The sequence below is a fragment of the Sus scrofa genome, chromosome 1, assembly GCF_054392235.1.
Source record: "Sus scrofa isolate SSC_HxYL_T2T_F1_AM1 chromosome 1, Sscrofa_HxYL_maternal_Yorkshire_Landrace_v2.0, whole genome shotgun sequence".
NCBI lineage: Eukaryota > Metazoa > Chordata > Mammalia > Artiodactyla > Suidae > Sus > Sus scrofa.
Window position 1 is genome coordinate 64,552,062 of NC_139383.1, and position 24,148 is coordinate 64,576,209.

General features: G+C 36.0%; 1 protein-coding gene across 10 annotated transcripts in view; it reads right to left on the bottom strand.

Moving 5' to 3' along the window:
- The window catches only part of MMS22L (MMS22 like, DNA repair protein), a 153,865-nt gene that overhangs the window by 110,821 nt on the left and 18,896 nt on the right, over positions 1-24,148 (bottom strand). For all 10 annotated transcript variants that reach the window (XR_014806079.1, XM_021073207.2, XM_021073193.2 and 7 more), the window contains 2 exons: positions 15,644-15,820; positions 4,373-4,435 (listed from right to left, as the gene is read on the bottom strand). Coding sequence is in view for 9 of the 10 variants with exons in the window: in XM_021073207.2 (XP_020928866.2) it covers positions 4,373-4,435; positions 15,644-15,820 (240 nt within the window). In the remaining variant the exon portion in view is untranslated. The remainder of the gene's footprint in view (positions 1-4,372; positions 4,436-15,643; positions 15,821-24,148) is intronic.

Sequence of the window (24,148 nt, forward strand, 5' to 3'; positions counted from 1 at the left end):
TTTTTTCAGATTCCACATGTCAGTGAAAGCATGTGGTGTCTCATTGTATGGCTGACTTCACTTAGCATGATAGTTTCTAGGTCTATCCACGTTGCAAAAAATGCCGGTATTTCATTCTTTTTAATGGCTGAGTAATATTCCGTTGTGTATATGTACCACATCTTCTGGATCCACTCCTCTGTTGAAGGACATTTAGATTGTTTCCATGGACATTTAGGAAACAACCTAAATGTAAAAGTAGTTCTTAAAGGGAATTTCATAGCAATACAGGCCTTCCTCAAAAAAGAAGAAAAATCTCAAATCAACAACTAAACCTACCACCTAAAAGAATTAGAAAAAGAGGAAAAACAAAACCTAAAGTCAGCAGAAGGAAGGAAATCATAAAGATCAGAGAGGAAATCAATAAAATAGAGATTCAAAAAAAATAGAAAAAAAAAATCAATAAAACCAAGAGCTTGTTCTTTGAAAGAGTGAACAAAATTCACAAACTTCTGGCCGGATTCACCAAGGGAGAAAGAACCCAAATAAACAAAATAAGAAATGAAAAAGGAGAAACAATCTCAACAGATATTTCAGAAATACAAAAAAAAAGTGTAAACTATGAACAATTATATGCCAACAAATTTGACAACCTAGAAGAAATGGACAACTTTCTAGAGATATAGAGCTTACCAAAATGGAATCAAAAAGAAATAGATCATTTAAATAGACCCATCACTAGAAATAAAATTGAATGTGTAATAAAACCCTCCCTACAAACAAAAGTCCAGGACCAGATGGCTTCACAGGTGAATTCTACCAAACATACAAAGAATTTACACCCACCTTCTTAAACTTCTCCAAAAGGCTGAAGAAGAAGGAACACTCCTCCCAAAGACTTTCCATGATACCTCCATCACCCCAATACCAAAAGCAGACAAAGACACTACTAAAAGAGAAAATTCTAGGCCAGTATATTTGATGAATATAGATGCAAAAATCCTTCACAATATTTTAGCCAACCAAATCCAACAACACATAAAAAAGATCATACAACACAACCAAGTGGGTTTCATCCCAAGTTCACATGAGGGTTCAACATATGCAAATCAATCAACGTCATATACCACATTAATAAAAGAAAAGGCAAAAAACACATGATCATCTCAATAAATGCAGAAAAAGCATTTGACAAAATCCAACATCCATTCATGATAAAAACTCTTACCAAAGTGGGAACATACCTTAACATAATAAAAGCCATTCCTGACAAATCCACAGCCATATAATACTCAATGAGAAAAGCTGAAAGCCTTCCAGCTAAAATCTGCAACAAAACAAGGATGCCCACTCTCACCAATTTTATTCAACATAGTATTGGAAGTCCTAGCCACAGCAATTAGACAAACAAATGACATAAAAGGTATCCAAACTGGAGAGAAGAGGTAAAATTGTCATTCTATGCAGATGACATGATACCATATATAGAAAACCCTAAGGACTCCACACAAAAACTACTTGAAGGATCAATGAATTCAGCAAAGTAACAGGATACAAGATTAACATTCAAAAATCAGTTGCATTTCTATATACTGACAATGAAATATAAGAAAAGGAATATACAAAAAAAAATACCTTTTAAAATTGTACTCCCAAAAATCAAATACCTAGAACTAAACCTAAGGAGGTAAAGACTTATACACTGCAAACCATAGAACATTAATCAATTAAAGAGGATTCAAAGAAATGGAAAGATAGTCCACACTTCTGGATTGGAAGAGTTAATATTGTTAAAAAGGCCGTACTACCCAAAGTAATCTACAGATTTAATGCAATCCCTAGAAATAACCCAGGACAGTTTTCACAGAACTAGAACAAATAATCCAAAAATTTATCTGGAACCGCAAAAGACCCAGGAATTGCCAAAGCAATCCTGAGGAAAAAAAGCCAAGCAAGAGGCATAACTCTCCCAGACTTCAGACAATACTACAAAGCTACAAGACAGTGTAATCAAGATGATGTGGTACTGGTACAAAAACAGACATATAGACAAATGGAACAGAATAGAGAGCCCAGAAATAAACCCAGAAACCTACTATCAATTAATCAAAGAAGGCAAGAATATGAAATGGGAAAAAGACAGTCTCTTTAGCAAGTGATGCTGGAAAACTGGACAGCTATGTGTAAATCAGTGAAACTAGAACATACCCCCATACCATGCACAAAATAAACTGAAAATAGCTTAAAGACTGAAACATAAGACAAGACACCATAAAATTCTTAGAAGAGAACACAGGCAAAACATTCTCTGACATCAATACAAATATTTTCTTAGGTCAGTCACCCAAGGCAATAGATATAAAAACAAAAATAAACCAATGGGACCTAATCAAAGTTACAAGCTTTTGTACAGCAAAAGAAACCATAAAAAAAACAACAAAAAAAAAACAAAAACAAGAAGACAACCTACAGAATGTGAGAAAATATCTGCAAATGATGCAATCAACAAGGACTTAAATCTTCAAAATATTCAAACAACTCACACAACTCAACTGCAAAAAAAAAAAAAAAAAAAAAAAAAAAAAAAACCCAAACAACCTAATTGAAAAATGGGCAGAAGACCTAAATCGACATTTCTCCAAAGAAGGCATATGATGGCTAAAGGCACATGACAAAATGCTCAACATCATTAATTATTAGAGAAATGAAAATCAAAACTACAATGAGGAACCACCTCACATCAGTCAGAATGGCTATCATTGATAAGATTACAAATAAGAAATGCTAGAGAGGATGTGGAGAAAACTCCTATACTGTTGGTGGGAATGTAAACTGGTACAAGCACTAGGGAAAACCATATGGAGTTTCCTTAGAAAACCAAATATAGAACTACCACATGATCCAGCAATCCCACTAATGGGCATATATCCGGAAAATTTTTTCATTCAAAAAGATACAGGCTCCCGTATGTTCACTGCAGCACTATTCACTATAGCCAAGACATGGGAACAACCTAAATGTCACTCAACAGAAGAATGGATGAAGAAGATGTGATACATATACACAATGGAATACTACTCAGCCATCAAAAAGAACAAAATAATGCCATTTGCAGCAGCATGGATGGAACTAGAGTTTCTCATACTAAGTGAGGTAAGTCAGAAAGAGAAAGACAAATATATGATATCACTCATATATGGAATCTAAAATATGGCACGCAATGAACAGAAACAGACTCATAGACATGGACAGCAGAAATGTGGTTGCGAAGGGGGACGGGGGAAGGAGTGGGATGGACTGGGAGTTTGGGGTTAATGGATATAAATTGTTACATTTAGAATGGATAGGCAATGAGGTCCTACTGTACAGCACAGGGAACTATGTCCAATCACTTGTGATGAAACATGATGAAAGATAGTATGAGAAAGAGAGTGCGTAGAGATGTATGACTGGGTCACTTTGCTGTATAGCAGAAATAGAGAGAACAATGTAAATCAAGTACAATAAAAATTTTCCAAACAAAATAATCAAAAAAAATAGGGAAAAGAAAACTTCAAGCTCTGAAAATGATTTTCACAGATATGGCTATAAAATAAACGTGTGTGTGTGTGTGTGTGTGTGGCATCTTGTACTGCCATGTGTTTTACTTTTCTTCAAGTTTTTAACAGTCCTCATTGCTTAACAGAAAAATAGTCTATTTCCCAAAGTACAAAATATTCTCTACTAAAATTTCCCCTTAAACTCTTACATAAATAACTTGCTACAAAACTTTATAGAACCACAATACAGTATGTTTAAAGATGTGATGAAGAGTACATTTAAAACTATTTTAAAAGGAGGTCAAATCTGACCTCTGGGCCATGAAGCATTACATTAGCAGCTCTGCAGAAAGAAAAATGATAAGGTATGAAATGAGGGCTCAGAAACTAGGACCTTATCAGTTAGAGTACGATTCAAGCCTGTAAGACAAATTGCTTAGCAAGGCAAGTCACCTTCCTGCTGTGATGAGGATATAGCTGAATTTCCAATGCTACTATCTCCCTCATCGTGTCTCCTAGACTTGATATCATACAGCCAAGGAACGGCTTATAGTTCTGAAGCATCTACTACATATTTTGAATACATTTTGTCAAAGTCACCAAGTAGGATAATTATCTTTGTCCTTTAAATGGCAACTTAAAGTGTTAAATAAAGATCTTCAAAGGATAGTCACTAATATAAACTTCTGTACGACCCTGCATTAACAAAGAATGATGATTCTATTTCAGGCTTCTAGTAAGTAAACTAAGCTTGTTATTTAAATCATTTTAACAGTTTGCTTGGTTCTGATAAATAAAATCTGTAACATAAAAATTTAGCAAAGCCCACAAACTGTCTTACTTTAAATGTATACCTGAACATTGATGGACTTTTTCAGCAGTTCTTCTACAAAGTTCCAATTTGATTCCATTTGTCTCTAGAAAGGGAGAAAATATTACATCAAAATTACTGCTCTTAATTATACATTAAATAAAATATCAAACTAGATATAAATTTCATTTAATCTATCATCTGATATCATTGCTATTTCTTGAAATGTCTAAAATTACTTTGGTAAAGAGCTAGTTGACAGACTTGGTAGAAAAAAAAAATTACATCTGTTCCAATCCAACATAATCCTTATCAGGAGTTGTGATATTAAACAGAGGTACTTCCATTAATTTAAAATATTTTTGACAAATACATAATTTTTGCTGTCAGATACATTCTAACAGAAAAAAACTTTATATATATTTTATTATGTTTTTTGTTCTATTATAGCTGGTTTACAGTGCTCCATCAATTTTCTACTGTACAGCAAGGTGACCCAGTCACACACACACATAAACATTCCTTTTTCTCATGTTATCACGCTCCATCATAAGTGGCTAGATATAGTTCCCAGTGCTATACAACAAGATCTCACTGCTTATCCATTCCAAAGGCAATAGTTTGCATCTATTAACCCCAAATTCCCAGTCCATCCCACTCCCTCCCCCTCCCCCTTGGCAACCACAAGTCTGTTCTTCACGTCCATGATTTTCTTTTGTGTGGAAAGGGTCCTATGTGCCGTACATTAGATTCCAGATACAAATGCTATTATATGGTATTTGTCTCTCTTTCTGACTTACTTCACTTAGTATGAGAAACTCTAGTTCCATCCATGTTGCTGCAAATAGCATTATTTTGTTCTTTTTGATGGCTGAGTAGTGTTCCATTGTGTATATATATCAAATCTTCCTAATCCAATCATCTGTTGATGGACATTTAGGTTGTTTCCAAGTCTTGGCTATTGTGAATAGTGCTGCAATGAACATATGGGTGCATGCAGTTTTTGAGTGAAAATTTTGTCTGGATATATGCCCATTAGTGGAATTGCTGGGTCATATGGTAGTCCTATATGTAATTTTCTAAGGTACCTCTATACTGTTCTCCATAGTGGTTGTACCAGCTTACATTCCCAACAGTGCAGGAGGGTTCCCCTTTCTCCATATCCTCTCCGGCATTTGTTATTTGTGTTTTACATATATTTTAGAGTTTTTTACACTGAGTGGTCTTTATACTTTACTCAGCAGAGACTTTTGCCTTTGTTTCATACAAAACAGCCTCAAGATGGTCTACTCTAGCTAACAACCAACTAAGACTTTTACACAGAAAATAAAACTTTTACATAGTGCTACCTCATTTAGCCAGCAGTCACTTATCTGGCAACCTCAGCCATCTACAATAGGATAAAATAAGATTCTCTGCAATAAGGAAGAAAGGCAAAAAATTTCATACAGGCTAGGTACTGTGAACAATTCTACTTTTCCAGTGGGAAAAACCTAAAAGACATTTTCACAGGATACCTGTTCACTTGATACTCAGTTCTTTAAGTTTTGGATACATGGGTCCTGGTCAAAACCAGAAGCAAAAAAAGGGTCTCCAAGAAGAATAAAAGGTGTAAAAATTAACCATAAAACCTTAGAAAACTAAGCAGAGGCCTCAAATAATAAAGGCAAGAGCCTCCTATCTCTATTATAACAACTATGCTGTACATACAGATGAAGTCTAGTGACCAATAAAAAGTTTAAAGCATGTTCAATATTCTCGAATTTAAACAGCTGGATAATGTTGATGTTTGATGCTAACTATATAAAATCACTAAGTAACTCTCCTTCCTTCCTTCCTCCCGCCCTCCCTCTCTTTCTTTCTTTCTTTTTTTTTTGTCTTTTTAGGGCCACTTCTACATTGATGGAAGTTCTCAGACTAGGGGCTGAATCGGAGATGCACCTGCTGGCCTGCACCTCAGCCACAGCAACATGGAATCTGAACCGAATCTATGAGTATACCACAGTTCATGGCAACTCCAGATCCTTAACCCACAGAGCAAGGCCAAAAACTGAACCCATGTCCTCATGCATACAAGGCAGGTTCGCTACCACTGAGCCACAACAGGAACTCTGTAACTATTTCTTTAACAAAGACACTTAGTAACTGGGGTAGCCAGCCTCTAAGACAGTCCTCAGTGACCCTGCCTTCTACTATTCATAATCTTGTTTAACCCTCTCCCACACTGTACAAGACTTAGTCTGTCACCAACAGAATACAAATACTCATAGGAGTGATAGGATGTCATTGCCAAGATAAAGTTATTAGACATTGATGTTTCCATCTTAATGACAATCTCCCTCACTGACTCCTGGGAAAAGCTACATATGAATAGGCCTGTAGAGGCCAATGCGATGAGTAACTGAAGCCTCCTGCCTGGTTGAGTAAAACTGGAAGTTAATCTTCCAACCTCATTCAAGTTTTCAGAGACAGTTCTCAGGTAACAGCTTGACTACAATCTCATAAGATCCTGAGCCAGAACATTCCACCTAAGCTCCTACTGGATGCCTCGCCCTCAGCAAAGTGTAGGTAATAAACGTTCATTCTTTTAAGCTGCCAAATTATGTTAGACAGATAACCAATACAATGATGCAGCTATTAAAATAAACTCACATAAATAAAGTGAATGCAAAATACTTATCAGGAAAAAATATATAGTGAAGAATCTGGCCTTGCTTAGAGTTCTGAATTTATCCTTGGCTTCTGGGGGCTAATCTCTGGGTCCTTGGACTATTTTGCCTGATCAGAGCATCTTTGTTTGTCCCAAGCCTATTGGCATGCTAGACAGTCTAGCAATGTAATTGAGGGTGGAAGATGAACACACCCACATAGTCTTAGGTTAGGGCTGGCTATGCCTGAAAACCAGTAATTTAATTTAGACTGGAGGCTTTTGGTCCTATATTAGTTGATCTAAAGACTGAGCTTAACCCTCATGTGATGCAATCCATCATGCCTATGTAATGGAGCTCCAATAAAAACTCTTGAGCACTGCAGTTCGGGTAAGCTTCCTTGGGTGGAAATACTCCCTGCATACTGTCATACACTGATACTTGGAGACTAAGGTGCCTTGACTCCATGGGGAGAGAACAACAGAAGCTCCACATTTGGTATTTCTCTTCGACGCTGCACTAGGTACTCTTCCTTTGGCTAATTTTAATTTATATGCTTTCTCTATAATAAACCATATTTGTGAGCATCATAGTTTTCAGTGAGCTCTTTAAGTTCAAGTAAATTACATGGTTCTGGGGATCCTTGAGCTTGTAATTGGTGTCAGAAATGAAGTAGCCTTGAAGATTGTTCCATAAAACTTGGTAGTTGGCTCTAAAACTCTATCAAAAAGATGATCATTTTGTTCTATCAATATTATATGTACCTTGTGTTAGGGTCTTTACATTACTTCCTCAAAAAAAAAAAAAAAAGAAAAAGAAAAAAACAAAACTGTACCTCATTCACAGATAACACAATTAGGTCTCAGAAAGGTCACATACATAAGTCAGTGCATGGATTCACATCCAAGTAGGTTTGGTTCCAAATCCAGTGTCATCCTTCCATTATATCTTGCTATCAATAAATGAGTTTCTCTTTTTTTCTTTTTCTTTCTTTGTTTTTTTGTTTTGTTTGTTTGTTTGTTTGTTTTTAACTGTACCTGCAGCATGTGGAAGTGCCCAGGCCAGGGATCAAATTCATGCTACAGCAGCAACCCCAGCCACAGCAGTGACAATGCCAGATCCTTAACCATTGACCCATCAGGGAACTCTAATAAATGAGTTCTTTTCCTAACAAGTTTTCCCTCAGCTTTCAGCAATCCACTTTTAGGTCATCTTTAACTAAGATAAATCACCACCAGTCCCAAATAAGGAGGACCATGACAAGGTTGATATATTTAGCTTTATGATTTGATACTGCTGAGTATATTTCAATTGGTCTAACAATCTGAATCACACAAATCAGAGAGAAGTAGTACAATTCTTGTCCAAAGAATTTCAACTCTATTTAATATTATTGTGGTTATAATCTAAAGCAGAAACCATAATTCAGAGAAAAGAATGACAACCATATCATATTTAAATCAAGTCTGAGTAGGAGAATATGCATAAGTGATACAGATTTTTCTTCCACAGGAAAACTTAACTTTGAGCAGCTATAGTATTTGTTCTATATACTAAGTTATAGTACAAAAAGGGGGTAAAACACATCAATTTGGAGCTATGTTTTACATTTCTTAACCCACTACCAAAATTAAGACACTTAAGTTTCAGCACAGGTGGTTTCTCCACCAGAAATATAAAGTAGATCTCCCATTCTCCAGTTCCAACCAACTAGGTAACCTGGTACAACTCACATTTTAAGGTTGTATTTCACACTTTTTACCTAATCATCATCTCAGATGTTTCAAAAATAAGCATCAGCTGGCCTGACTGACTGTACGAGGTTCTGGGGAGAGGAAGTGCTCTTAAAATGATCTCTACAATGCCTCAGAAGTAATTTTTCTCTTCAAAATATATTTGCTTTTAAAATTAGGAGTTTCCTTTGTTGTTCAGTGGATTAAGAATCCAATTGGTATCCATAAGGATGCAGGTTCCATCCCTGGCCTTGCTCAGTGGGTTAAGGATCAGGCCTTGCCACAAGCTATGGCACAGGCCACAGATGTGACTTGGATCCTGTGTTGCTGTGGCTGCAGGTGTAGGCCAGCAGCTGGAGCTCCAATCCAACCCCTAGCCTGGGAACTTCCATATGCTGCAGTTGCAGCCCTAAAAAGAAATTTAAAAAATAAAATAGAAAGACACAGATTGTAAGAAGATAAGGCATTCTCGTCAGGGATAAGTCAAGAATGCCCATTCTTGCCACTTTTACTCAACAGTTTTGGAATTTCTATCCACAGCAATCAAAGAATAAAAAGAAATAAAAGGAATTCAGATTGGAAAGGAAGAAGTAGAACTGTCAGTGGTTGAAGATGGCATAATACCATATATAGAAAAGTCTAAAGATGCTATCAGAAAACTACTAGAGCTCATCAATGAACTGGTAAAGTTGGAGAATACAAAATTTAACATACAAAAATCTGTTGCATTTCTATACACTAACAATGAAATAGCAGAAAGAGAAATTAAGGAGACAATCCCATTTACCATCACATCAAAAAGAACAGAAAACCGAGGAATACACCTATCTAAGGAGGCAAAAGATCTGTACTCTGAAAACTATAAGACACTGATGAAAGAAATTGAAGATGATACAAACAGATGCAAAGATAGACCATGTTCTTGAATTCAAAGAATGAATACTGTGAAAATGACCATACTACCCAAAACAATCTACAGATTCAATGCAATTCCTATCAAATTACCAATGGCATTTTTCACAGAACTAGAGCAAAAAATTTAAATTTGTATGGAAACACAAAAGACCCTTGATACCCAAATCTTGAGAAAAAAAGAGTGGAGCTAGAGGAATCAGGGTCCTTAACCTCAGACTATACTACACAGCCACAGAACTCAAAGCATTATGGCACCAGCACAAAAACAGATACAAAGGGAGTTCCTGCTGTGGTGAAGTGGGTTAAGGATTCAGCATTGTCTTGGTGGTGGTTTGGGTTGCTGCTGAGGTGTGGGTTCGATGCCCAGCCCAGCAGAGTGGGTTAAAGATCTGGCTTTACCACAGCTGTGGCATATGTCACAGCCACAGCTCAGATTCAACCCATGGCCAGGGAACTTCCATATACTGTGGGGGGGGGGGGGAAAGAACAGATAAATAATCAATCATGCAACAGGCTAGAGTGCCCAGAAATAAACCTGTGTGCTAATGGTCAAATAATCTATGACAAAGTAGGCAAGAATACATAATGGAGAAAAGATAGTCTCTTCAAAAAGTGGCAATGGGGAAAATTGGACAGCTGTAAAAGAATGAAATTAGAACATTCTCTAACATAAATCATATACAAAAATAAACTCAAAATGAATTAAAGACCTAAATGTAAGGCTGAGTACTATAAAACACCTAGAGGAAAACACAGGCAGAACATTCTTTGATCTAAGTCTCAGCAATTTTTTTTTTTTTTTGTATCCATCTCCTAGAGTAATGGAAACAAAAGGAAAAATAAACAAATGGGACTTAATTAAACTTAAAAGCTTTTTCACAGCAAAGGAAACCATAAACAAGATGAAAAGACAATCTATGGATGGAAGAAGATATTTGAAATGAAAGGGATTAATTTCCAAAATACAAAAACGGCTCATACAGATTAATATAAAAAAATCAAACAACCCAATAAAAAAAAGTCTAAATAGGCACTTCTCCAAAGAAGAAAGAGAGGTAGGCAACAGGCACATGAAAAAATGTTCAACATTGCTAATTATTAGAGAAATGCAATTCAAAACTACAATGAGGTATACCAACTCACACTAGTCAGAATGGCTATGATCAAAAAGTCTGCAAATAATAAATGCTGGAGAGGGTGTGGACAAATGGGAAGCCTCCTACATAGTTGGTGGGAATATAAACTGGTGCAGCCACTATGGAGAACAATAGGGAAGTTCCTTAAAAACTAAAAATATATATATATGATCCAGCAATTCTACTCTGGGGCATATATTCAGAAAATACAAAAACTCTAATTCAAAAAGATACATGCTCTTCACTGTTCACTGCAGCACTATTTACAATAGCCAAGGCATGGAAATGTCCTTCAACAGATGAATGGATAAAGAAGATGTGGTATATATATATATGTGTGTGTGTGTGTGTGTGTAGACTCACACACACTCATGAGAATATTACTCAGCCATAAAAGAGAATGAAATGTCATTTGCAGCAACATGGATGGACTCAGAGATTATACTAAGTGAAATAAGTCAAAGAAAGACAAATATCACATGATATAATTTATGGGTAGAATCTAAAAATAAGATACAATGAACTTAACTACAAAACAAAAAGAGACTCAAAAGAAACAAACTTACAGTTACCAAAGAGAAAAGGGGAGGAGGAGGGTGAGATAAATTGGGAATGTGGGATTAACAGATACATACTACTACATATAAAACAGGTAAATAACAAGGACCTACTGTATAGCACATGGAACTATATACTCAATATCTTATAATAACCTATAATGAAGAGGAATTTGAAAAAGAATTTTATATATGTTATATAATATATATATAAAACTGAATCACTTTGCTGTATACCTGAAACATTATAAATCAACTATACTTCATTAAAATAAACAACTGGGATTATAAGAGGATAACACTCCCATCCAGGTTGGCAGAAAAGCATTTAACAAACACATATGAAAATCTAAATGTCTAATACGAGGAGTGAGATATCAGATTTTCCTTACAGTCTGTATTAAGCAACTGGAAAGTTCTGTGATTTAAATCCACATATAGCAAAAAATCCAACTTACATAAACTTTTAAAAAATTAGCCAAACCTATTTAAAATGTGAAGGTTTCACATTAACCTTCAGGGCATTTAAAAACTGAAACATCTCAGAGTTCCCGTCGTGGCGCAGTGGTTAACGAATCCGACTAGGAACCATGAGGTTGCGGGTTCGGTCCCTGCCCTTGCTCAGTGGGTTAACGATCCGGCGTTGCCGTGAGCTGTGGTGTAGGTTGCAGATGCGGCTCGGATCCTGCGTTGCTGTGGCTCTGGCGTAGGCCGGTGGCTACAGCTCCGATTCGACCCCTAGCCTGGGAACCTCCATATGCCGCAGGAGCGGCCCAAGAAATAGCAAAAAAGACAAAAAAAAAAAAAAAAAAAAACTGAAACATCTCTATGATTATCAGAAGCATGTAGGTATTTTTCTGCTGCAGAACATACAACTAACCATTATTACTTCATATCATCCTCTTACACCAGATTACTCTTTAGTGAAATAAAGTCTGCTTAATGCATAACCATTTTTTATATGGTAGATGGCTATTTTAATACATCCTAAGGAGAAAAAAAAGAATTCAAGTAATTTTCAAAATTCTGATCTAGGTATAATTCCAAACACAATTTAATATCCTATATAATCTCTCTGAAAGAATGAGTCAATACGCCTTTATGATCATAGATTAAAGTGATTATATGATTTATAAATCAAATTGAGCCACTTTTGAGAATAAAAGGGAAAAAAACTAGCCAGATGGAATAAGGGGAAAATGGGCATAAACTGAGACTGTCCTGGCAAAGACCAAAGACCAATTCAGGATGATCCACATGTTAAATTTATCTATGTGGTAAAAATAGGGTGATATTTAACCACTATGTACCTCAGTTTCTTTATCTGTAAAGTGGATATAATATCAGCCTCCTGCCTACTTCATTAACACTTCACTGAGATAAAAACCAAATAGTCAATATGATATTTTAAACACTTTGCAAATACAATATGCTGGAAGTATCACCCCTAATGAAAAGCAGCTTGAGTTTTTCTTTTAAAGCCACTAAGAAGTCAAGAAATGTTTGAAACTCTTTGAGTACTCATGAATAAAGGCAAAGCCTATTTTACACATAACACATATATATTATACATCTTTATTACATCAATCATATGAAAGGTTTCATTCCCAAATATCCAGGGCTCTCTTTCCTCTTAAAACCTTCTACGTAATTTTAAAAATTAAGATTTTAGAAAAATAAATGCATCTTGGCAAAAGAAAACCATAAGGGGGAGTTCCCATCGTTGCGCAGTGGTTAACGAATCCAACTAGGAACCATGAGGTTGCGGGTTCGGTCCCTGCCCTTGCTCAGTGGGTTAACCATCCGGCATTGCCGTGAGCTGTGGTGTAGGTCGCAGACGCGGCTCGGATCCTGCATTGCTGTGGCTCTGGCGTAGGCCGGAGGCTACAGCTCCGATTCGACCCCTAGCCTGGGAACCTCCATATGCCGCGGGAGCGGCCCAAGAAATAGCAAAAAGACAAAAATAAATAAATAAATAAATAAATAAAAAGAAAGAAAACCATAAGGGAATTGCTGACAAATATTAAAAGATACATGTTAAGCTATTTTAAATACAGACAATTCATTTACTATTTTGATCCAAAGCTAATAAAAGCTAATATAATCTCCTATGGAGTTCTCTGTATGAAACTGAAGAGTGATTTCAGCAATGTAACTGAGGCTGGTTATAGCAGTACAATCCAAAACTACAGTAGTAATAGTAATGATATGTATTAATGTGCCTAGATTACCTACCACACTGGGAGTATGTGGGGTTCAATACCAGTCATCACTGAAATACACCACTCATTCAAATAAATGTTAACGGCAGTTCCAGCAAGCATTAATAACCTGAAAGCGTGTTCCTTGAAGCAAGAGGTAGTATAATCTACGTCATGTGCATCCTATCATCAGCACCTATTATTATGAAAGCCACTCAACAGGAACTCAAAAGTGCTTAATTACTATATTTATTTACACTGATTAAAATCTGAAATAATGTATTTAGAAGAATTAAGGTTGGATGGTAAGACAAGTAAAAATTCTTACATAAAGCACTTTGATACATAGATAAATTTTTTGAATACTTTCATTGTTGATGGCCAATGGGCACATGATGTATAGCACAGGGAACTCTACTCAATATTCTGTGATAATATATATGGAAAAGAATCTGAACAATACTGGATATCTGAACAAGACCATAGTGGCTTAGCAGAAACAATCTGACTAGCATCCATGAGGGTGCAGGTTTGATTCCTGGCCTCGCTCAGTGGGTTAAGGATCCAGCATTGCCGTGAACTGTGGTGCAGGTCACAGATGCAGCTCAGATCCTGTGTTGCTGCAGCTCTTGTGTAGGCCGGCAGCAGCTCTAATTTAACCCCTAGCTTAGGAAACTCCATATGCTGCAGGTGCTGCCCTAAAGAGAAAAAAAAAAAAAAAAAAAAAAGAGTGGATATGTGTATATGTATAACTTAATCACTTTGTTGCACTGCAGAAATTATCACATTGTAAATCAACTGTACCTCAATAAAATTTTAAAAAGTGAAAAAAAAAAGACGTGAAACATAACTGTAGTAACTTCGTTAAAATACTCAATAAAAGGACTAATACAGTAATAATGCCAATTTGCTAACATTTACTATTTACTATGTATCAGCATGGGAAGGGCTTGTATAGAAACAAAGGACATAGGATCCTTCTCTCTGAAAAGCTCATTCTATTGCCCTCTTTCAATGAATTGGTAGAATGCTTGGATACATTGATACTGAGCTGAGTGTTGACTTCTCAAAGCACCTTCTGACTCATTATCTACATTATCTTAAGATCTAAAGGCTCTTTTACTACTAGGGGATCACTTTAGAGAATCTCTTGAGGCCCTTTCCATTTCTATGACACTATGTCAACACTAACTGACCATCAGATTCCACGGATGATTTCTGAGCTCTGTCAATATTCCAAAAAGAAGAAAATCTGGGAAGTCCATCAAGGAACATGTTCCATAAGGCATTGGTTTTCATACCTCATAGAGAATGAGACCAAAGGAGCTTTTTGAAAATAAAAACTCCTGAACTCCAGACCAGATTACTAAATCAAGATCTCCAGGTTTGAAAAATCCAAATTTTTAAAAATTCACAGATAGGTCTGATGATTGGCCTGGTGTGCTAACTACTCCCAGAAGAAAAGGCCAATTTTAAAAAAACAGACTTCAAGATTCTAGATGCTTATTTTGCGGAACTGATGGGCTGATATAATACTATACTATTTCTGAACATATTAGAAATCATATACAAATGGTGCTTCGAATAAATACAGCTACCAGCTGGTTTTATTTCAGTATGGCTCTTTAACACTGAAAAATATTTCTAACATACTAGTTAAAATCTCTGCTTTACGTTTGATGTAAACTTCATGGCTGTTTAATAGATTAAAATATATTGAAAAAGATTTTCTAGTTCATTTCTAGGCTTTCCTTTTGGCAATCTTACAGATTTCAGAGTAGAAGGCATTTTAATAGAAAATCCAATCCCATGATTTCTGGATGAGAGAGCAGAGGCCCAGAAAGGTTTAAGCAACTTACAAATGGTCACACAACTATTTAGTAGCACAGTTAGGGCTAGATTTCAAGTCTTTTCTTTAAACAAACTGCTTTTCCTTAAATAACAAAAGCAGAGATTAACATTTTTCAAGCTGTTTACAGAAAGGTCTACAGCTTCTAGATTCTGAAGCTGAATTTATGTCTGTAGGATTATGATCTGATTTTTATTGTTTCTACTCCCTAATTTGTCTACAAAAAAATATGTATTAGTTGATACCATAAGAAAGTTAAAAAAAAAACAACTTACCATTTCATCTGGTGCCCCATGGCGATCAAACCGGTAAAATGATGCTACATGAGTAATAATCCACCAAGTAAAACCCAATGGATCCCTGGGCTGAATTAGAGGCACAGAAGGTCTTCTTTGGTCATTTGATTTTTCAAAGAATGTTTTAAGTACTTTATTTAACCAGTGCCAAAATGACTGTAGAAAAAGAGGTAATACAATTCAGTTAAATTCACAATGATCTAGTAACTTTTGATTTGAGCTTTTTCCTCCATTTTTATAAAAAAATATACACACAAAAGAGAATATAAAATACTTATACAAAACTTAAATAATAAAAATATCCAGGTTAAGAATTAGAAAATGACTAGTAGATTTCCCCTCCCACCCCATGCACCTGGAGCATGTGGAAGTTCTTGGACCGGGAATAGAACCCACACCACAGCAATGACCCAAGCCACTGCAGTGACAACACTGGATCCTTAACCCACTGCACCACAGGAGAACTCCAAAAAAATGACTAAAACTTTTAAAAGGTCCTAGATGTTCCCAAATCACAACCTCCTCTCCTATCCAGGAGTTAACCATTATTCTGACTTCCATTCCCCAGTTTTATAAGTTTTGCCACATAGATAAAAAACCTCAATCATACACTGTTTGGCTTCACCTGCTTTTGTTTTGTTTTGTTTTGTTTTTTCTTTTAATGTGTGTTTATATTCTTAAGTAGTTTGTTTCTATTCTTTGGTAACTTACTTCTTTTCCTCAACATTATATTTGTGAGATTTATCCATATTAGTGAGTACAGCCATAGTTCATCAGAGTATTCCAATATATGACTATATGATAAACCATTTACCTAATTTACTGTTGTTAAACATTTGATGAGTTTTAGTAAGATTTTTTCCTAGATATTTGTCCATTTCATATAAATACTTCATATAAATGTAAGTATGAAGTATTGACGATGTCTCTTTTTTAATGTCTGTAGAATCTGAAGTCATGTTTCCATTTTCATTACTAGTATTGACCCTGGAATCATCTCAAGAAAGATTAGCCAATTTTAGTCATCTTTTTGAAAAACCAACTTTTGGTGGTTTTGAGCTCTCATGAGATTTGATCATCTTTATTATTTTTAAATCTCATAAATTTGTGTTAATTACTTTAGTAGAACTTTTTATTTCCTTTGGGTTTATTAAACAGGGCACTTTTTTTCTTTCGGCACCAGTGATAAGTTCCCCAGCCAGAGATCAAATCTGATCTGCAGCTGCGACCTATGCCATAGCTATGGCAACACCAGATCCTTAATCCACTGCGCTGGCCAAAGAGACAACACTGGATCCTTAATCCACTATGCCACAGCAGGAACTCCCTATACAGGGATTTTTTTTTTTTTTCACTAACTTAAGATGAATTCTTAGCTCATTAATTTTCAACTTCTTTTCCTCTAACATTTGTATATAAAGTAATAAATTTCCCTCTAGTTATATCTTTAGCTGCAGTCCCAAAGCTTCAGTTAGTAATATGTTTATCATTTATGTCAAGATATTTCATAATTTCCATTATATCTTTTTACCTATGTTCAAAAATATATTCCAGTATTTCTAAGCAGATGTAATTTCTTCCTATAGATCTATCAATGTTTATTTTCTATATTTAACAGCTATTATTATCCACATGAAAATTTAAATTTATTTTATATTCCTGGTGAATTGGACCTTTTTATCAAGTATGAAATGACTTAATTTTTTTTGTTTTAAAGTCTGATATTCTCCAATATTAGTTAAATACATTTCTTTTCTTATATCTTTTTCTATCAATTCTGAGTCCTTCTGAATTTTATGTTTCAGAATCTCTCTCGTAAACAGCTTACAGCCTGCTTGGACAGTATGTCTTTTAAATGAACAGTCCATCTGCAATTAATGTAATGACTTATACATTTAGTTTTAAATCTACCATCTTAGTCTGTGTCTCTATTTACACAGGTAGTTTTTTTCACCAACACTTTCTTCTTGTCTTCTTTTGGGTTGACTATTTATTTCATTGTTTTCCCCTTCATTAGCTTGTAAGTTAAATAGCCTACTTTCTCTTGCTTTAGTGATTATCTTAGAAAGAACAGCATACATTCAAATATCTTGAGAAGTTAATATACATCTTTGTTCTTCTCAAACAAAGCTAGGATATTAAAACACTCTAACTCACTTATGTCCTACCCAATTTATATGCCAGTATTACTAGGTACTTTAACTCTATTTTTTAATCCCAGTAGATTATTGATTTATACAAAACATTTACCATTTAACTTACCCTTTAATCTTTCTACAGCTCAGACACCACCACCCCCTCTCATTTTGGTATCATTACTCTTCTGCCTGGAATTTATCTTTCAGGATTCCCTTTAATTTTGCTTCAGTGAAAATTGTTTCAGCCCAGTCTTGAAAGATTTTGCTGGATAAAGAATTTTATGTTGAAAATTACTTTGTTTTAATACAATGAAGATATCATTCACACTGGCCTCCACTGCTGTTGAGAAATCAGCTGTCAGTCTAATTGCCACTCTTTTAAGAGTAATATATCTTTCTGTCTGAAGGCTTTTAATCTCTTCTCTTTGTCTCTGATGTCCTGCCATTTCACTAAGATGTATCTGGCTGTTTTTTTGCCCTACGTGGAATTCGCTGGGTTTTTCAATACCATAGATTTCATTAACACTAGAAAATTTTAAGTCATTTTCTCTTCTACTTTTTACTTCTCCTCCTCTGGAACTTAGCTTATCAGATATTCTCTCTATTCACACATGCTGCATTTAGCTACCATGTTTTTTCAGTTTCATCTGTAACAGTTCTTCAGACATTATCTTTCATGACTGACCTTGATGTTTTTGTGTTTTGTTTTCTCTCCACAATAGCACCTGAAGCACACGGAAGTTCCCAGGCTAGGGGTCAAATCAGAGCTGCAGCTGCCAGTCTACACCACAGCTATAGCAATACCAGATCTGAGCCTCAATTGCAACCTACACTGCAGCTCACAGCAAGGTCAGATTTTTTAATTCACTGAGTGAGACCAGGCATAGAACCCGCATCCTCGTGGATACTAGTTGGGTTCTTAACCTGCTGAGCCCCAGTGGGAACTCCCAACCTTGATGTTTGAAGAGCAGGCCAATATTTAGGTTTCACTGGTATTTCTTCATGATTAGATTCACACTATGCATTTTTGGCAGGAATACCAAAATGTTTTTGTTCATTTATTTCATCATATTGAGGGTACATAATTTCAATTTGTTCTATTATTGGTTTACCATCTCTTAGGTAAGGTGGTTTCTGCTAGGTATTCTGTATGTAAAGTTACTGCTCCCTTTGTAACAGTTACTATGCAGAGTTATCAAGCTATGTAAACACTGTGTCTTTCATCATACTTTGACAGCCAATGAGGATTCTTATCTGAAAAAATTACATGAGGGTTGTCAACTGGTATTTTCAAATCCCATAATTACTTCTACATTTATGAGGAAGAGTTTTGCTTCTCTCCATTTACATATTCATTGATTTTTATCAGTGTAGACTCACAGCTCCTTACTATATAGATTATAGTCCTTTGCTGTCATTTATTTTCTTGCTCAAATTATCCCAGGTTTGGTGGGTGGCAATCTTCACAGTGGCCCTTGTGCCCTTTTTACATGTCCTCGGCATTTTTGCAGCACCTCCTTAGTTTCTGGTACAAAATGTTCCAGGGATCAGGATGCCAACATGGTCATGTGAGGGTCATGTGACCCTCTTTCAGGTTACAGACTTCAGGCTGAGTCCTCACAAGGAGAAAGTTTTGTCTTTTTAAATGCTCCATTGTTGCCTTACTTTTGTCTTAAGAAGTCTAGTGCATGCCAAATTATTTTGCTCTTCTAAGTTACTTAGTCTTCTTGTCTATGAAATTTGAAGACTTCCTAGGGGACTGGAAGATACTATGTCTGAAGTCAAATAGTTTTAGGATATGTCTCAGGATGGATTATTTGGATTTCATCTTTCCAGTTAGCACACAGCCCCTTTCAGTATGTAGATTTAGTTCTTCCTTTACTTCTGGAATGTTTTCTTGGATAGTAGTTTTGAATATTAGCTATATCCAATTATTTTGTTTTCAGGGACCCCATTTATTCATGCAGTTAATTTCTTCTTTGCCTATCTTCAATTTCAACCATTTTTTTCCTCTAACCCGTTATCTCATTTTTACTCTCTTGGTTGTTTTTGTGCCTTTCTTCCATGCCCCTTATTAAATCTTCACCTGAGTTTACTCTCCTTGAACACTTTGTAATTTAGTCAATTCTAAAAGGATTTTTTCCACTTCTCTCCTGCATTCAGTTTATTCTTTCCATTCAATCCCAGCTTTTGGGCTGTTTTAATATCTCATTCAAGGTGTTCTTTACAACCCCAAATACTCATCTATTTAATTCAGTCTGGAGTGTTGTCTTTCCATTTTCTTCTGCCTTATAGTCGTTTCTAGGGAATACGGTATCCTCAGCTAAAGTATATCAATTCTGTTTTCTTGTACTAACTTTATGAAGACTTATTTAGTTTCTTTTCATTTTGTAGATTTGGACTACTTTCAAAGATTCCTAGCTCAGTGAATTCTTCTTTTGCCAATGTTAAGAGCCATTTCTTTACTAGATTTCCTTTTTTGGGGGTGGGGGGTGGTAGTGGTAGTGGAAGAATGTGTGTGAATCCTTTTATTTTTTTATTTTTCAATGTTTTCTGTTTTCACTTCCTGTCCCTTTCACTGCCTAATCACCAAGGGGGAACCACTCCCTTTTTGCCTTTTTATTCTCCAGAAACTCTACTAAAGATTGCCTCCTCAGATATGAGGGCAATGTGGCTGTGACATCTGTCACCCCACTGATCACCAGCATTGATTTCACTGACCTGGCTGGCTAGGTGGGTGTCCCCTTCCTCCCTCACCACTCCATGTGTGCCCCTCCTGAAGCTGTGCACTCGGTCGAAGAGGATGACCATCCCTAATAGAGATGGCCTATTCTTCGGTCAAGGGCAGACAAGCAGCTGTGTTCCCCTGCTAGAACTCCCAAACAAGCTCTCAAAGATTGCCTCCTCATGTCATGCTCCCACTTTCATGTTATCTTAGATCTTGCTACCTTTCTGACCTACAAGAAAGCTTTTCATATTTTTCACATTCTTTCAAAGATTTTAGAACAATTTTATGGCTACTGCTAGCTCTCCTCAGAGTAGTTTTTTCTCAGGCTGCCCTTGCTTGATGGAAAAGTGTGGTAGAGTTTTGGTAGCTTTTAATTTACCACTTTGAACATTCCTATCCTGCAGTTATGCTATCGCATGTTTTTTTGTGCAGTTTTATTTGTTCTTGCTATTCTGTATTTTGGGGGGTGTCACATGGGAAGATGTGGGTGGGTTTAAGCATTCACCTGTTGTCCAAGGCTACTTAAAACTCACTGGCTTGAGGGAGTTCCCGTCGCGGTGCAGCAATGAATCCAACTAGGAACCATGAGGTTGCAGGTTCGATCCCTGGCCTTGCTCAGTGGGTTAAGGATCCGGCATTGCTGTGACCTGTGATGTAGGTCTCAGATGCGGCTCGGATCTGGTGTTGCTGTGGCTGTGGCACAGGCCAGCACCTGTAGCTCTGATTAGACCCCTAGCCTAGGAACCTCCATATGCCACCAGTGTGGCCCTGAAAAGATTAAAAAAGACAAAAAAAACCCTCACTGGCTTGAAATCTTTAGTAAAATCTAAGCCACATGAACTCAAGCTGTAAACCTTCAAGAGTGCTGGCTTACAAGAACAAATGCATTAAAGCAATTTTAAACTGCAAAGCAACACAGTTAATTAAAGATAGGAAAAAGGCAATTTTCCTTACAAATTCAGTTGAGTTTCTAGTTCTTCACTTTGGGGGCCCAGGTTTACGGGTAGCTGGCGTATAGTAGGTTACCACTAGAGTTGATTCTGAGGTTTGTCTTTGATTCCTACACCTTATACTTACTGTAGGAGAGCTAATGTTCAGGTTTACATAATTCAGCAACTGCCTCTAAGCTTCATGGTTCAGCTGACATGAGCTCCCACCTTGCATTTAGTATTTGGCCTCAGTACTTCTTACTTTCTTTTTTCTTTTTTGCTTTTTAGGGCCACACCTGCAGCACATGGAGGTTCTCAGGCTAGGGCTCGAATCAGAGCTATAGCTGCAGGCCTATGCCACAGCCACAGCAATGCCAGATCCAAGCTGAGTCTGCGACCTACAACCTACACCACAGCTCACAGAAATGCCAAATCCTTAACCCACTGAGCAAGGCCAGGGATCGAACCCACAACCTCATGGTTCCTAGTCAGATTCGTTTTTGCTGCTGCCATGACGGGAACTCATTGACACATTTGAAATGCTTATTGTATGACTGATACCCAGCATGAATAGGTTACATTAATTTTTTTAGAAGGAAGGTCAAACTATCTTACTGTCATGAATGGAAACTTCTAATTTAACTTTCAAAATAAAATAGCTTTCAAATTCTGTCAATAACTTATTTTACTTGTATGAAAAAATGAAATAAGCTCCGATTTTTATTATTTTAAGACAATTCTGGTTACTATATAAAATGAAGACCAAAACATACATTTAGGTTAAAAATATATATTACTATGCAAATTTCTACAAATTAATATTTTAAATTATGCCAACTTTTCTGCTTAGAATCTAGAGAAAGATTAATGGCAATAAGCATGAACATGTTTTCATTAATTATATATGGTTTACAACTTCAAGTCTGAAATTTATAAGAACGATTCTAAAAAAATATAAAATTCTTAAAGACGAGTTTTGCAGAAAATGGTAAAATTGATGTTTACCATGTAAATGAAATAAAATGACCTGGAAAATAATCAAAGGAAAAAATTGCTGAGACTTTGTAAAATTTAAATCTCACTGTAGAAAGCTGAGCTCTACTGACAAACCTAAATGCCAAGAAGAAAATTTTTTTCTTACTCAAAGTTAAAAATGTTAAATTTATACTTAATTTTTATTTTACTTATACCAAGTAAATTTACTACTAAAATAATAACTCTAAATATATACAGTACTATAAACCTACAGAAATACAGTTATTAAAATTTTATAGCAGTACCCAAACCCAAAGTGTGAAAAATTGGGAAATTTAAGAAACTACCAAGTATCTAAAGTTCTTTTTCATATAATATAAACCATTCTTTCTTGTTTTTTAAATTAAGATTTAATTTCTTTAGGGCAGTTTAATTTCACAGCAAAATTGAAAGGAAAGTTCAGAGACTTCCCAAATAGCCCCACCCCCACAATCACAGCCTCCTCTGTTATCACAACATCCTGCCCCATAGCGGTATATCTGCTACAACTAATGAACCTACACTGACACATCATACTTACACAAAGTCTATAGTTTAAATGACAGTTCACAGGAGTTTCTGTTGTGGCTCAGCGGAAACAAATCTGACTATTATCCATGAAGACACAGGTTTGACCCCTGGCCTCACTCAGTTACGGATTCGGAATTGCTGTGAGCTGCGGTGTAGGAAGCAGAAGCAGCTCAGATCTGGCATTGCTATTGCTGTGGCTGTGGCTGTGGCATAGGCCAGCGGCTACAGCTCCAATTCAACCCCTAGCCTGGGAACCTCCATATGCCATGAGTGCAGCCCCAAAAAGACAAAAAATAAATAAATACAGTTCATTCTTGGTGTTGCACATTCTATGGGTTTGGAAAAAGTATAATGACATATATCCATCATATATCTTAGTGATATCATGTATTTTCACTGCCTTAAAAATCCCATGTTCTGCCCACCTCCCAGAAACCACTGATCTTTTTACTGTTTCCACAGTTATGCCTTTTAGAGAATGTCACATGGTTGGAAGCATACAGTATGTAGCCTTATCAGACTGGCTTCTTTCACTTAGTTATTTGCATTTAAGGTTCTCCCATGTCTTTTCATGGCTTAATAGGTCATTTCTTTTTAGTATTGAAGAGTATTCCATTGTCTGGATATACTACAATTTGTCCATCTACCCACTGAAGGACATCTTGGTGCTTCCAAGTTTCGGCAATTGAGTAAAGCTGTTATAAACCTCCATGTACACGTTTTTGTGTTATTAGTTTTTACTGGGTAAATACCAAGGAGCGTAGCTGCCAGATCATTTAGGAAGATTATGTTTAGTTTTATAAGAAACAGTAAAATGTCTTCCAAAGGTGGCTGTACAATTCTGTATTCCCATAAGCAATAAATCAGAGTTCCTGCTGCTCTACATCCCTCATCCACATTTAGAGTTGTCAGTGTTCCAGATTCTGGACATTCCAATAGGCGTGATAGCTCATTGTTCTTTCAATTTACCTTTCCCTAAAAGTGTAGCTTCTTTAAAGAAATTTTTAGAATGTTAGAATTGAGATTTTGACTTAGAGAGCTACAGAGGAGTTTTTTGATGTTGTTGTTACAAATAAATTATTGAAAAAGTGTATAGGAAGAAATTATCCCTAACTCCTGAGTAAGAACATATATCATTTTGAAC